The 15280-nt window shown below is 42.9% G+C and overlaps 1 protein-coding gene across 1 annotated transcript in view; it reads left to right on the forward strand.

Annotated features, from left to right (window-relative positions):
- Positions 1–3623: 3623 nt before the first annotated feature.
- The window catches only part of FAM19A4 (family with sequence similarity 19 (chemokine (C-C motif)-like), member A4), a gene marked incomplete at its 3' end in the record, with an annotated part of 50628 nt that continues 38971 nt past the window's right edge, over positions 3624–15280 (forward strand). Inside the window, exons 1-2 of the mRNA XM_008937445.1 lie at positions 3624–3703; positions 6724–6839. Of these exons, the coding sequence (XP_008935693.1) occupies positions 3624–3703; positions 6724–6839 (196 nt within the window). The remainder of the gene's footprint in view (positions 3704–6723; positions 6840–15280) is intronic.

The raw sequence follows: 15280 nt of genomic DNA on the forward strand, positions 1-15280 counted from the left end.
CGCCGTCACACGGCTGCCAGGCCGGCCCGAGGAGCGTCCCCTTCCACGCGTTGCCCGTCCCCGAGGGGTAGCAGTTGCCCGCCCGGCTGTGGGAGTGGGCGAAGCGCTGCCGTGGGGTGCAGGGGGTTTTGAGGGGACCTGCTGAATAAATGTGCGCCTTGCAGTCGTTCGGCCTGGCACGGGCGGCCTGGGGCAGTGGAGCTGCCGTGTAACAGCTGCAGCTGGCCAAGCGGGGGTCCGCTGGAGCTATTCTCTTGATTCCTTCCTCTATTTGCCCTCAAACTCTGAACAGCGACACTTAAATACTCCCAGTGTCCAGACTGGCTCTTTATTTTCTCTTCCAAGACGCTGCAGATGTCGCTCTGTTTTCTCTCAGGTCTTTATTGAGGAGGACATCAGGGTGTCATGGGGTTGATGGTGGGGCTGAACTCCCAGCCTGGCAAATGGCCCTGTAACTTACGTGGCACCCGCGCTTGCTTCCCTCTTACCAGCTGCTTACAGGAGCCTTTTAAGGGATGCACTCTCTTTGTTTTAAGTGAGGAATTACTGAGAATGGAGAAATTAAGGCCTTTTAAATATTTAATGGAGGTTTTCTAAATTATTTAATAGCTTATTATAAAAGATGGCATAAAATGGTTTAGTAATTTATTCTTTACAGAAAGTAGCTGTAAGAAGTATTTTACAACATGTAAATATTGGTAGGAAAAGTGCCTAATTTAAAATGCTACCTTATTCCATCTGTCAAAGGAATTATACAGTGCCCGTGAAATTTTCAAATGACTTTAGACTTTTTATTGTTTTGGAAGGCTTCTCTGGCATAGGGCAATGCTATTTATACCCATTTTATTGGAGTGCAGAGGCACAGAGAACAGACTGTGCTGGGACCGAGGTGCAGCAGATCTGACCATTGCAGCTCCCTTCAGATACCAGAACCCCCAGCCTTAGTCTGGGCACATGGATGTCCTTAAATACTGACACGGGAGAGCTGTGTGGCCTGAAAAGGTGCAAAGGAGGAGTTTTTCATGGCCTGCCTATGTGTAAAGAGTTTCTGCACTGTGAGGGGGGTGGCACACCCGGGCAGGTTGCCCAGGGAAGTTGCAGATGCCCCAACGCTGGACGTGTTCAAGGCCAGGTTGGATGGGCCTTTGAGCAGCCTGGTCTAGGGAAGGTGTCCCTGCCCATGGCAGGGAGGTTGGAACTACATGGTCTTTAAGGTCCCTTCCAACCCAAACCACTCTGTAATTCTAAGATTCTACAAAACACTGAGAGTGGAGTGTTACCCTCATTCCTCCTTCCTTCTTTTCTTTTCTTTAGCTTTGCTAGAGAGGGATGGGGTTCAGCTGCATCCTGGCTAGAGCTTGTTGTATAAAACTGACCCCTTCCTTCATAAGATTGCTTTGCTTGGGTAACTTCTGTTCAAATCCCTCTTGTGTAAATCAGCCCTGCTGTGCTGAAGTCAAGGGCTTCATCCACAAAATTGTAGTTGTTGTCAGAGATGTTGGGGAGAGATGGTGGGGGTTATTTTGTTTAAAGCAGCTCAGTTTGCTGGCCGGTGGGAGGGCTGGTGCCTGCTCCTGGGAGCAGCCACCCTTGCAGGCCACACTGCCCCAGAGCTCCTGGCACGGGAGGTCAGGAGTGATTTGCTTGTTTGGGCAGCCTGCAGAGAAGCAGCTCTGCTTTCCAAAGTAACGCTGCGCCCTCAGACGAGGCAGGGACCTGATCACAAAATACACCCAAAACATCCTTTCGCCACGAGAAGCCTGGAATCCCCTTTATTGTTATTAATTATGTGAGCCTCTTGCTTCTGTTCTGTTCTTTATTGACACAAACCAGCTGAATCTCAGGCTTTGGTTTGCACTGTAGGAGTTTGCCTTATATAACCTCAAACAACCCTATTTTCTTAAGAAATATTGTTGTCTGGAAAGTGTCAGAAAGCCCCAGGGTGTGATGGTGGCTGTCACCTGCCACTTCTGCTGTATCCATTTAATTGAAATATTCCATACTTCCTTACTTCTTACCAGTGTTTAACATGTCTACAGACATTGAAGTTAGTATTTACCTGTAGATGCCTCTACACAGGTTTTTCTTTTCCTCTCTAATAAGCAGATAAGCACTAAAAACCAAGTTAATGTATTGCAATATTGATTTCTACAAGAGTACTGCAATAATATATTTATCTATCTGTCCTGCTATGAAATGGGTAAAAATGTATCACAGCACCATTGCAGTCATTCAAGACTATATTGAAAAGCCTGTTTGTTTGCTTTTCCTAAATAGTTTTTTTTTGAGGCACACATTTTTATTTTATTTTATGTGTCTTTGTGGAAGAAAAGATTAATACAGAATTATAGTGTTTTGTCTTAAGACATCTCAATCTTTAAGGTTGCTTCTAACCCATTCTGTGATCTCTTTGCCCACATTTTGTTTTGATTAGAACTGCTGCATTGCAATTTTGACTCACTCTGAGACTCTCCACATTGGAAAGTGAAGACAGAATAAAATGTGATTAATTATAGATTGCTGGCCCATTACTTCTTTAATTCCAGGAATTACTCTATTTTCTCATGGTTTTCTGAGCAGGAAAGAATTGAATGTATTGAGGCAAGGGCTTTCCTGTCCTAAGCTTCTGAAAGGTGCCTGCCTGTGTGCTTTTATCCTGGAGATGGTTTGCTTTCCAAGGTGATAGTGTAATTTCATGTTTTGTAAATGCAAATTTCTAATTGATCAAAGGAAGAGTGAAATGAAAAGAGTGGTGGAAGAAGATGAGAAAAAGTTATTGTGATCACTCAGTAGGTGAAGACCACATTATTATTACTCTCACAAATTGCTCTGTGTTGTGTTTTCAATAGCAGAAGGTCAAGCTGAGCCCAGGGATAGAAGAGAGAGAACAAATATAAACAATAAAAGCAAAGAGACTGGAATGCCTGTGAAATGGAGTGTTTGAGCTCGTTATTCCAGGGAACGTGTGTCTGTGCTGCTGCAAAAGTGTCTCCATAAGGTAACCTCAAAGTGTAGCTTCTGTGGGCTGGGTGTGGGGTGTGATGCTGGAAGCAAGCAGAGACAAAAGAGTCAGGGGGTGTTGTAAGGCATTGATCACACAGACCCTCTGCTCCTGAGGCAGCCAGACTCCAACGGCCGTGGCCAAGTCTTTAGGAAGATGATGAAAGATTTTCCCCCTATTTTTAATAATCTCTGGTTCAAACTGGTGGAAGTTTCACACGACTGTGTAGAAATCTGTTTGCACTGTGGTGGTGTCTTAGGCCTTAAATCTCTCACAGCAGCTGGGTGGCAGGAGGGCACGTGGTTATAAGGACACAGTGAGCTGCACACATGAGGTCTGTAATTTCTAGTGTAGCAAGCTCTGCCTTTAGATGATGTAGTTATATTTCAGAGCTGCCTTTGCACAGTTGCTCTGCGTTCTTGGGAACAAGTGAGAAGTGGAGTATGACTGCTGCCTTTTGCCCTGGATTGTGCTGTAGGTGGCACTGTGAAACAGGGATTCAATGAAGACTCTTTCAGAGCACCATTCCAGACGTTAATTGCAGTGTCATGTGGCTTTCTTTCTAGGTCCCCAAAGCGAAGGGAAAATTCTGAAATGCAGAAAGGCTTATTTGCTCCTGCAAATGGGAATCTGGAATAACTATGAAAAACACACTGAAATAATTGTGTTTGACTGGAACAAAATTCTTGCAAAGTCCCCAAGGTAAGAGCACTTTTTATCTTTCAAAAGACACTGAAGATTTGCTGTTCTGGTTAGCAACAATATCCACTTGAATCCAACAGAGAATGAAGGCTTGACATTTCTGAAGGCAGCAGCCTGCTGATGCTGAAGGGCTCAGCACCCCTTGCTGCATCTCTCTGCCCAATTTCATTTTTCCCCTGCCTTTTTAAAGATCCTTTTGTATTTCTTTATATTAGTGGGCTGAAGACTTGGGTCCTGTCTCACTGCAAGGCAGACTAAAGTCTGCACATGGATCATTTTAATGGTACTGGATGCTTTTAGCAGACTTTTAGTGTGGATGTACCTAAACTGATGCTTCATAGTGATACACTTATTCCTGGATTTTAGTGTACTTACAAAAGGGTAAAGATTACCCTGTTGACCTGCTGAAACCTGGGTTCACATTCCCTCTCTAATATCACAGCCTTAGTTTTAAAAGGGTCCAACTCATAATCTGGGAAAGCTTTTGAAGTTAGGCCAGCACACAACCATTTCCATGGAGCCCAGCTTTGCTTCTGCACTGGGAATGGTGGGAACACCTGGGTTCATCTGTATGCTGAAATATCAGCTGTTGAGCATGCAATGCATGTTTCAGGACTAAATACCCCTCCCTTCCATCAGCTCACACTAGAAAGGCCATTCCTAGAATGTCTCATCTGTGGTATTTAGTTCCAAGGGTTAAATCCTACTTTCAGTCACACCTCAGGAAACCTGACAGAAGGTCCCTGTCTTCATTATGATACTACAGAGTGGCACCAGAGCTGGGGCCTCCACTGATACTTGTATCAGATCCCTGTGTTTGCATCTAGAGCAACAAAAGGATGGTGTTACAAAATGAGCAGATGATGACTTCCTGTTTAGTGGCAGCTGGTGCATGAGATGTAATCCATGTGCTTCTCATGGAGGGAGAGCAGGAGAAGTAAGGTTAAATTCATCTCCTCAAGAAAATGAAGGTCAGTTCTCTGGGAAAGATCTAGGTGACTAAAATCTGAATGGTAGGTTGATTTCAGAGCTTATTGGGCAGTTTCCACAGACTAATATCAGACCAACAGCCATAATAACATTTAGGCTTGTTTGACAGAGACTCATCCCATTAGCTGCAGTAGCATTGTGTGGTTCAGCTGGGTGCAAGAGATGAACCATGATTATCAGCTGCTCTGAGTTAGCCTGGGAGTGCTCCATGATAAGATACTCCTAGGGCAGGTGAGGACCAGGATGTCTTTATCTTCTGGGCTTGGCCTAAGCTTGCAGAAGACTACCACAGACTGCTGCCAAAAGAGTCTCAGAGAGTTTTTTCTTGTAGTGGTTCATTTGCATTTAGGGTGGCAGCATATTGGACTCAAGACAAAGCATCTTTTTAAAGCAAGGGAAGGTACCTTTTTGGCAGATCAGGCCTTAAAATGTGGCTTCTTTATGTGTAAATATTTTTTTCTTAAATCTGTAGACCTGGTGAGTTGTTTTTTGCAATACTGGTGGAGCTTTTTGAAAAGGTTTGTAGGCTTTTGATCTCTTTTGATATTAATACGTGTATTTGTGATTTGTTTGGGGTTTATTGACATTTCTATTCATACACAAGGAGAGAACAAAATTGCTTTGTGGTGTGGAAGAGGGAAAATTACACAAGCACTTTTAAACAAGAAAACATGGCATCTGTTTTGATTTCATTTGTAGATGGTTATAAAATTTAAAATGGGATCAAAGTGCTTCAGCTGGATTTGACAGTAGAGCTCTCTAAGCCATGAATTTGTTGTGCTTTTTTTTTTTTTTTTAAAATTACAGTCTATTCATCACTTGAATATTGGATTATACTTTTAAATAAGAAAACATGGCATCTGGTTAAAAAAAATGAGCAGTCTATTCATCACTTGAATATTGGATTATCTAAATAATCTCAAGTATTTAAAAGATCTACAGATAAATTATTTAGAAAATACTTGGAAGAATCAGAACTGGAATCTGCAGAGGAAATAAGTTCCTGAAGGACATTTTGGTGCAAATCAGCATGCTCCTGATAGGCTTGCCCAAATCCCAGTGTGCTGATTAACTGCAGACTAATGCCACTGCTATGAAAGCAGTATTTAGTTCAATATATGCAAATCTATAAATTGCTTTTAATTAATTTGATGTATTCCTGCTTAAAGCATTTGCTGAAGGTGTGGAACATTGTGTCTAAGGGTTCAACTGCATAATGCCCATTTATGTATAGCACGAGTAATAAATCATCATAACTGAGTTTAAGAAAATGATTAAATTACCCTTCTATATGATGAATGGCATAACATAAGCTATTGAGGGATTTAATTGTAGATATTTGCAGAAAAAATCCTTAGAATTTGTGGTTGTAATTCTAACACTAACATAAGACTAACAGCATCCACCTTCTTTAGAGCAGGTATTGTCCAAAATGCAGTTTCTAACACATGGCAGAGCAGTGAGTCCTCATATATTTGACTGGGGTGCTGATTTCAGCAAATTTATTGATCTCCAAAAATAAGCTGGCAGAGGTTGTGTGCTTGGGAGATCCAGCCAATTCATGTGCATGGCTCCATGGGAGCTGGTAGCTTTAGCAAGTATGTCCTGAGAAATAATAAGTAGAAACATCACAGAAAAATGTCCTTTTTATAATTCTGAGGCAGATGTAGTTTCAAAAATAGTAGCACAACTTATAAATATGTGTATTTAAATTTGAGTGTGGATGGATCTTAACCCCCCTCAAGCCCCCACCCCTTTTTGCACAGAAATGTCTTGCACTCATTATGTGTTATTATAATTAATACATGATTGTGGGTAATATAATGTGTGATAGTCCTTGAATTGCTTCTAATTATCAAACATGCTTAACAAAGAATTGATCCCCACTGAACTCTGAATATGGTTTTGTCAGTGTTGCCTTGTAATAAGTCATGTTAGTTATTCTCCAGCTTTTCCTTCCACGCATCATTTTTATGTGATTCCTTACTCACATTGTTCTTTCACTCAACTGCTTCCTTTTCTGCCTCCAGGATGAGATTCTGTGCCAAATCAATGCTTCTGTCTGACTGGCTCTTTCTGCTCTATGTGTTAATGGTCTGCTGTAAATTGTTGTCCGCCTCTAGCCACCATCCCCGGGGGCACACAGGTAGGAGCTTTTAAACTCATTATGTGCTACTGAGACCAATTAGTACCACTGGCAGAATGTTAGAGCCCACTTTTTGCAATGGATAATTGATGAGGCTGTTGACAGCGTGTTATAATGGGTGCAATGGGTTAAAAATACAACAATGACAAGAAAAAATGAGTTATTCTAAATGTTCTTGTTTTTTCTCTATTTAGATTATGTACTGAAGCTCAGCAGGCAGTTTTTGGAGTGAGTGACTTCATGACTGCTTGGATTTCAGGATTTGTTTGTGGTGTTTTGCTTTATCCTTATCCAAAGATATTCTGAAATGTATCTTTATCTTCTCCCTCTTAATCCAGTTGTTATCAAGAGACTTTAAAAGGTATCATTAGCTTTGGTGGGCAATAGATCAAAGCCCTCAGACTTCTGTAAGGCTGTTCTTTCACTGAGTAACACAAATACTGAACTGTGCTTTAGTTCAGCTTGTGGTATGCTCCTTCTCCTCCTAACTTGCATAGCGAGACAACCAGAAAGATGCTACACCTAAGAGGATGTGCTGCTGTAGTAGGGTACATCTACCAGCCACAGTGTAGTATCTCATTATCAATGACAGAAAGAGCTCGGAACAAGCTGGGTTGGCTTCATGAAGAGATACCAGACTGGATCTTTGAAGTGACATCTCTGTGCTAGGATCATGCAGACACACCAGCTTGAAAGCAAGAAGAAATAGAGATGTACTATTGCTAATGCAAAGAGGGCAGTGCAAGTCCTAAAACTGGATAGCTGAGTTCACCCCCTGTCACCTTGGATCTCAGAAGGTAGAGAGGTAACAAAACACCACCTCTGAGCTCTGCTTTTTAGGAGAGGTCAAAGCTTGGCTGTAGCACCATGATGGGCTGACTGCATTCTCAGAGCCATGGTTAGCTTCATGCTGGCTTTGGGACTTCTGCAAGGGTTGCTGTTTGTGATAGAGTCTCATTCTTAAATTCACTGTAATACCTTAAATCCATATGTGGGGTTCTTAGCTCTGAGCCAGACTCTTGTGGGCCCAGCCCTAATGACAGCATCCACTTCAGCTCAGCACTAGGAAGTGGGGATGCATTTGTCAGAGGCTCCATCCTCCAGATGAGACGAGCTATTGATCTCTTTCCTGGCTGCTTCTGGTGATTGTCTAGGTGGTAGCTGAAGGCTCCTCAAGTGCTTGCCAAAGTCTCTTTGGTCCTGGTGAGCAGGACTGACTGTGACCTGCCTATAGCTTCTGTGTCTATCTGTGTGCTCTTAGCACATCAGCAGCGTGTGTATCTAAGAGCTGCACTAAACCACCTCCTTGCCTTACCCCATCACAAGCTCTGTGTTCCCTGGTGCTGTGCAGGACTTGTATTTGCCATAAAACACAGTCACAGGTTAGGGAGAATAACTGACATGTTGCAGCAAAAGCCCATAAAGGATTGCAGGGAATGCAGTGCTAGAGGATGATCCCTATTTCCATTTTGCAGGTAGCTGTTATGGAAACTAGTTGAATCACTTCAGTGAGGAAGGGGCTTTATGCACAATGACAAGTTAATTAGGCCCTCTTGAACTTTGCTGTAAACAACTGCTGCTTAGCAGAGCATTTCAGAAATGACTATGCAGCAAATCCTGGAGAACAGCCTTCTGCAGCTTTTGTCATCCAGGGGAAAGGCTTGTAAAAAGGAATGTTATTTTTGTCTTAAAGGTGCACTTTGCTTGTGTACATAAGGGAAACACCTGTAATGAGGCAGTAGTGGTCCTGTGGGGTGGGCTCATATGATGAACATCCATTATGCATTATGTAAATAATGACAGTATTTTAATATAACATTTCAGAATGCTTGACTGCATACTTTTAATTGACAGGAAGAATTTTTCCCTGCCTCAAAGAGGTGCTGTAAAACACAATCAAGCTGCTTGACTGTTAAGCAGATTTGTGTATTGTGCTTTCTGTGGTAGGCTGAGGAAAGGTTCTGTTCTTCATGAATAGTTTGGTCAGATTATGGAGCTCTTCTTCAAACAGACTCCCCTGAAGCTGAAGACTTTGTGCACCTTTTCAGACCATGGGGTCACGTTGCTCCCCAGACATGAGTTTCTCTCCTGTGGATGCTCAGGTGACCCCCATCCCCCTTTGTGATTCCATGTAGCAGATGAAATGGTCACCCCAGTCTTGTTTCTGCAGCTCCCTGTGTCTGATGTTTGGAACCACAGGTTATATAGAGGGCTTGGGGTGCTCTCCTCAAGAGACTTGTGCTTCCCAGCCTCATCCTATCTTTGCTGTTTGATACAAAAGCTTGACTGACCTTCTAATATATGATCAGATCTGTGCTGGAATCTGTTATGTGAGCAAGACAATACCTTGTTCATCAGCAAAGCAGATAATTGAGGGCTTTTAGTGTAGCCCTTTTTGTGGCAAGAAAATAATTACCCTCATTTGTTTAGTACGAATTAGCATGTTCTTGGATGTAGACTGAGATAAAATCTTTGTAAGCAATAGAGAACATTAACGTTTTTCAAGGTACAATATCCTGAAGCACATTAGAGGAATGAATCCAAGCTTTGGGTTTGGCAGAAGCTGTTTTCAGTGTCCCTTTGGTCAAGCAGTTGTAACCTGGGAGGTGTTTACAGAGGTGGGACATGAATGCTGTTTGAGGCACAAGGTGCCTTGCCTGGGATGCATCAGGAGGAGCTGGTTTGTAAGGACATGTTATGTCTGCTCTTGAAAAATCAGTGCTTCAAGCTCTGGGCTTGACCTCACTACTGACTTCCAAAAAAATTCTGACTTGTTAAAGGTAAGAAAGTTTATTAACCAAGAGCGGACAATAGAATTTAAGATGAAAAGTGGGATTTGACTTCATTCTTTTCAAAATACTGCCATTTCTAAGGATCCTGATCTGGGAAAAGACAGTTATTGACTCTGGTCATGTTAGATGGTGCCTGAGAGAATGACATTGGACAGCTGTCTCTGCACTATTCAGGCAGGAACAGAGATGAGGTCTTTAAGGACCCAATAACCATCCTGTTTCTGACAAGTGGAAGAGAATGCCATTAAGCAATCCTTTTGACAAAAAGGGCCTCTTCACTGTAATAAAGTGTAAGACAGACCTGGTTCTTTCTTTTGTTCTGCAAAATATTCACCACCATCAAATAACTGTTAGTGGAGAAAGAGACTGTTCAATCTAGCAAGCCAATCCTGCCATTGCTTTGAAGCAGTTTGGATCTTGAGCCCAGCTTGGAGGCTGCAGCCTGTTTTTCATTTGAACACTGTAATTGCTTTGACTGACAGAGTTAACTAGGCAAAAGGTAGAGGAGGAATTTTCCTTCTTGCAAGTAGATCACTGAGGATGCTGCTTATGCAGATTATTTCAGCAGGTTCCCTGTGCATCTGTGGAGAGAAGATGCAGCAGAATATTCATCTGACTTTGTTGCCCTGAATTCCCCTTCTGAAGAGCTTGTCTCTTGCACTGACAATAGCTGAGGGAAGCATAAGCACCAACCTTACTATAGTTATTTAAAATTGGGCAGTGTTTCAGGCTTCCAAGTACCTCCCTGATACCAATATAACTATCAGTGCCATGCTGTGCTGAATGAAACAACATACATTTAGTACCAGAAGAGATTTGTTTCCACCTCACTGCTAGAAGTCTGGATCCACAAATAGATGAAGCATTGAAAAGATGCTTCCTCAGGTCACCTCACGTGTGGTCTGGATTTGCAGGCCATTAATTGGTACAGCCAGCTGAGCAGTTTCTGTCCTGAATTACCAATGCAGCTTGGCTTCTTTGAGACTGCTGTGTTTTAGTTTTATGTGATGATCCTCACCTGAAATGCCTCCGGCCTCCTCTTGCTTGCTGCAGGGTCTAGATTTTTGGAAAGTCCACTATTATTAATATGCCTGGAATCCATATATTTAATGAACATCTGTAGCTTAAAGCAGGGCCAGATTTGTGTCTGAATTGTCTCACTGGGTTCATATTTTCTTTTTCCTTTGTGATTTCAAGTGGTAGCCCTAATGCTTTGCTTGCTTTCTGCACGTGCAGGGTGGTGCAGATCATAAGGGTAAATCACTGTCTGTGAGTACACGGGGACACCTTCATCTTTTAGCCAACCAGAGGAACAAGTAGCAACTTCTTTTCATGGAGTTTATTCCTTGTTGTACTAGGCAGTTTTATTTACAGGGTGATCAGAAGTTATGTGGGAAAAGTCTTGTTAAATGGCAGTGGCAGGCATGGCCATAGGGATTGGGAAGTGGATTCAGGAGGGAATTATCCACCAGCCTGAGCTGTTGTCAACTCTACATTGTTGCTTAGTGAAATCCAGCTGAAAATGTGTAATTTGCTGCCTGGCATCTTAGGTGTGATCTCCAGCAAACAGTGCTGTTCTAGCTGGTTTGCAGAGGGCCAGTGGTTTCCATCATGTGTGAAAGACAAGCAGCTTTTCTAGGCTCTGCTGAGCAGGACCTGAGATAATTTTCTGGAATTCCATGAGTGTTCTTTGTTTTCTTCTGATTGATGCTTGAACAGGGAGAGACAGATGTGTGGAAACACTCAGCTTGTGTAGGAGCAATCTGAGTGAATAATGATACAGAAGACACAGACATTCCTGGTTGCTGCTCCCTTTCTGCCCTTGCTGTGGCTCATGGAAAAGAGTCTGGCACTGTTTCAGAGCACGTCTGGCTCTTCTTTTGTCCTTTGGTTGCTCCCTGGAGAGATGCTGGTCTAACTCATCAGTGGGTTGGTCACAGTCACTTGTTTGTCACAGAAAGATTGCTCTTTTCTGTACAGAAGAACAGTTGGTGTGCTGAGGTGTGTTAGTGGACATTGTTTTGGTCTGCAGGACCTCTGAGCCTGCTTTTAAAACTCTGAATGTGGAATTTTAATTTCACAGACCTGTCAGTACCTCATGATCATGCTTTTGGTTTTAGGTGGTCTGGTAGCAGACTGGATTGTTCCACAACTATTGCAAGTTTTCACAACTTTCAGGGCTTTGTGGACACAATCCTGTCCTTGTTGGAGTCAAAGATCAGTGGGATGGTCACAGTCACTTGTTTGTCACAGGAAGATTGCTCCTTTCTGTACAGAAGAACAGTTTGTGTGCTGAGGTGTGTTAGTTAGGACATTGTTTTGGTCTGCAGGACCTCTGAGCCTGCTTTTAAAACTCTGAATGTGGAATTTTAATTTCACAGACCTGTCAGTACCTCATGATCATGCTTTTGGTTTTAGGTGGTCTGGTAGCAGACTGGATTGTTCCACAACTATTGCAAGTTTTCACAACTTTCAGGGCTTTGTGGACACAATCCTGTCCTTGTTGGAGTCAAAGTTCCTCCCTTACACAGGCTCCAGGACTTCATCTGCCTCAGTGAAAGCTGTGTGTCTAAAAAAATATGTCCCTGTGTTAGAAATGTTGCTGCTTTCAAGTAAAAAGGAAAACCCCAGGCTTCTTGTTGTCCCCTTATTTTTAGTTTGGAGCATCATTTCTCCTGGCAGGGCTGTGGGGTTGCCACAGGCACTGTCCCCAGTTCCACCAGAGGGCCCTGCAGGGCCACAAAAGGGGCTGCAGCACACAGCCCCAGACTGGCACTGCACTGGCTTCCTCATGATTTAAATCAGAACTGGGCATTTCACTAATTAGAATTACGAGTCGTTTTGTGTTTCAATGGGTCAGACATGGTTACTGCACAATAAGCTTTAGCCCTTTGTTCTATTTAACTCCTTTTATGTCTTAATGTTTTATTCAGTGTGTTATTTATGTGTTTTATTATCCAGCTTCTAAATATAGGGTAGCTACAATATACAACCCTGGCTGTAATCTCCTCAAGTAATAATGCAGGGAAAGCAATTCAGTTGAGCAATAGTTTTCCCTTCAAGACAAAAAAGAGTGGAGTTTGCTGTGTGAAGTTTGCTGGTGTATTTATTTATTTTTGAGAATTAAAAAGAGGAAGAAACACTTTTCTCCCACCCCCCTTAAAATTTTAATATCTATGACAGTTTTTGACAATGACTTCAATTTGGCTGCATAGCATGTTACCAGTAAGGAGCAATTCAGTGTTAATTTAGTCTTTTACAGGGTAAAACACAGCTTCTGGGATCCTTTTCCATGAATGTGTGCTTTAACTGCGTGGCATGTGGTTGTATATGGAAAGATTTGTATATTCCAGGGAGTCATGGAGGAAAAAAAATTATAGACTGGTGAATGAGCAAGTTTTGGGTATCATATTGGATTGTGTTTCAAAAGGGAGGGGTTCTGTAGCATGAAGAGGACGGAATCTCATTTCACACACAAATGACCAAGTCCAGTGAATCAATCTATAGCAGGAGGCTGAAACCAGGCTCTTTTCTGCTGTATCAAAGTGACCTTATTTTAAAGCCTTTGGGGAAAGCTTCTGAAAAGACTCTCTTTATTTTATTCATTTTACATTGACAGCATCATTTTTAATATATGTATATAAAAAAACAGTGGTTGTTGATAAATTATAATCTTTACGTTCCATTGACCAAAATTCAAAGCAAGAAAGCTTTCTTTGCTTTGTCTTTTTTCACTTAATTCTCCCAAACTTAGAACTTGTTTATTTTATTATAAATTATTATAATTATTAAAAAATTATTGTATTTCAAATGGGTGCACTTGTGCTAATGTGGGGAGAAAGAAACGTCTGGATAAGGGAAAGTCCACAAATAGGATGGAAAGCATCTTGTCCTCAGTGTTCTTTTGGGTGAAGGGATGTAACAAAAAGTGGAACAAGTTCTACTTGGGAGCTGTGCTCTGGGTTTACATGGAGGTCAAGACACTGGGTCCTTGGGAGAGGGGATGCTTGAGTGATGGAGGCGATGGATTGAAATGTAAAGGACTTGCATTGAATTCCTTGCTCTGAAATGATTAAAAGAGCTGCCTAAGATGAAGTCCTGACCCTGCTGAAGTGAGAGTTTGTGATTCTTCTGTGATTTAGTTTCCAGCCTGCTCCGGATATGTCAGATGGTTTCTGGTCCCAGCAGAAAAGTTAGGCTTCATAGTTATGATTTTATGAACAGTTAAGCCAGTCATTCTTGCAGCATCCATCCTTCAGTGTTTTGCAAATCGGTGCCATGTTGAGGGCTGGAAATTGCTTTAGGGCTTGTTCTGCTATTGATCGACACGTCCGTGCCTGCTGCATGGGCTGCATTGCCACAGCCCTGTCATTATAGCAGCTGGAACAGCAGCACAGAGCCCTCCCTACTCTTAAAGTCCAGTTTTAATGGAGCTGTAGGGCCTTGTGCTGCTGGAGAGTTTCATCCCAAGTGAGTGACTGCACAGGCTAGAGTAAAAGCCCGTGGAAATGGGTAGCAGTTAAGCCTAAATCACCAAATCACTGCCTGTGCTGCTGGGTGGAGGATGATTCAGGAGCAGGATAGGATGTGCTGACCCTCCGTGCTGGCATCCCTTTGCCCATGGTTTGGTTATAGGTGGGTGTAAAATATTTCCCCTGTATTTAAGAGCAGGAAAGGCTTTGTCATGCTTGGCTGTGGCACCAAACTTGCCCCACCAATGCCTACTCCACGAGAATGATCCGAGGGCTGGAGCAGCTCTGCTGTGAGGACAGACTGAGAGAGTTGGGGCTGTTCAGTCTGGAGGAGAAGGCTCTGAGGTGACCTTATTGTGGCCTTCCAGTATCTTAGGGGGGCCTACAAGAAAGCTGGGGAGGGACTTTTTAGGCTATCGGGTAACGACAGGACTAGAGGGAATGGGGCCAAGCTGGAAGTGGGCAGATTCAGGCTGGATGTGAGGAAGAAGTTCTTCCCCAGGAGAGGGGTGAGACCCTGGAATGGGTTGCCCAGGGAGGTGGTTGAGGCCCCATCCCTGGGGGTCTTTAAGGCCAGGCTGGAGGAGGCTCTGGGCAGCCTGATCTAGTGGGAGGTGTCCCTGCTCATGGCAGAGGGGTTGGAACTGGGGGATCCTTGTGGTCCCTTCCAACCCTGACAGATTCTGATCTGTTTTAGCAGAGGACTTTAGAGCCCTAATGGCTCAATGGTTGGACTTGATGATCTTGGAGGTCCCTTCCAACCTAAAGGATTCTGTGATTCTATGACTGCAGGAGGAAGTGCTCAGCTCTGCCCTCATGCCACTCCTGGGATTTCCCTCTGCCAGAGAGCTGCCTCTTGATGTTAGTTTGAAAGTTTACTGTGTTGATGTCTCTGGTTTCAAGGGCATGTTTGAACAAGCATTTTTTTCTTGGAAACTAGAAAAAGTTTAATTAATAATGAAAGAACATAAAGATGGGATTTTTTTTTTTTTGCTACCATTTAAGTGTTTTGTTGGCTGAGCACCTCCAATTTGCTGCTGATAGCTTTTTTGCTGCAGCTGTCTGTTTTTCAGTGTTTGGCAGCATTCTTGCATTCCTTCAGGAGAGTGACAACTGGTAGAGGACAATGGATTCTAAATCAGGAGATTAAAGATGTCTTGTAGGGTTCAGCATGGTA

Source organism: Merops nubicus, unplaced genomic scaffold, assembly GCF_000691845.1.
Source record: "Merops nubicus isolate BGI_N331 unplaced genomic scaffold, ASM69184v1 scaffold9603, whole genome shotgun sequence".
Classification (NCBI taxonomy): Eukaryota; Metazoa; Chordata; class Aves; order Coraciiformes; family Meropidae; genus Merops; species Merops nubicus.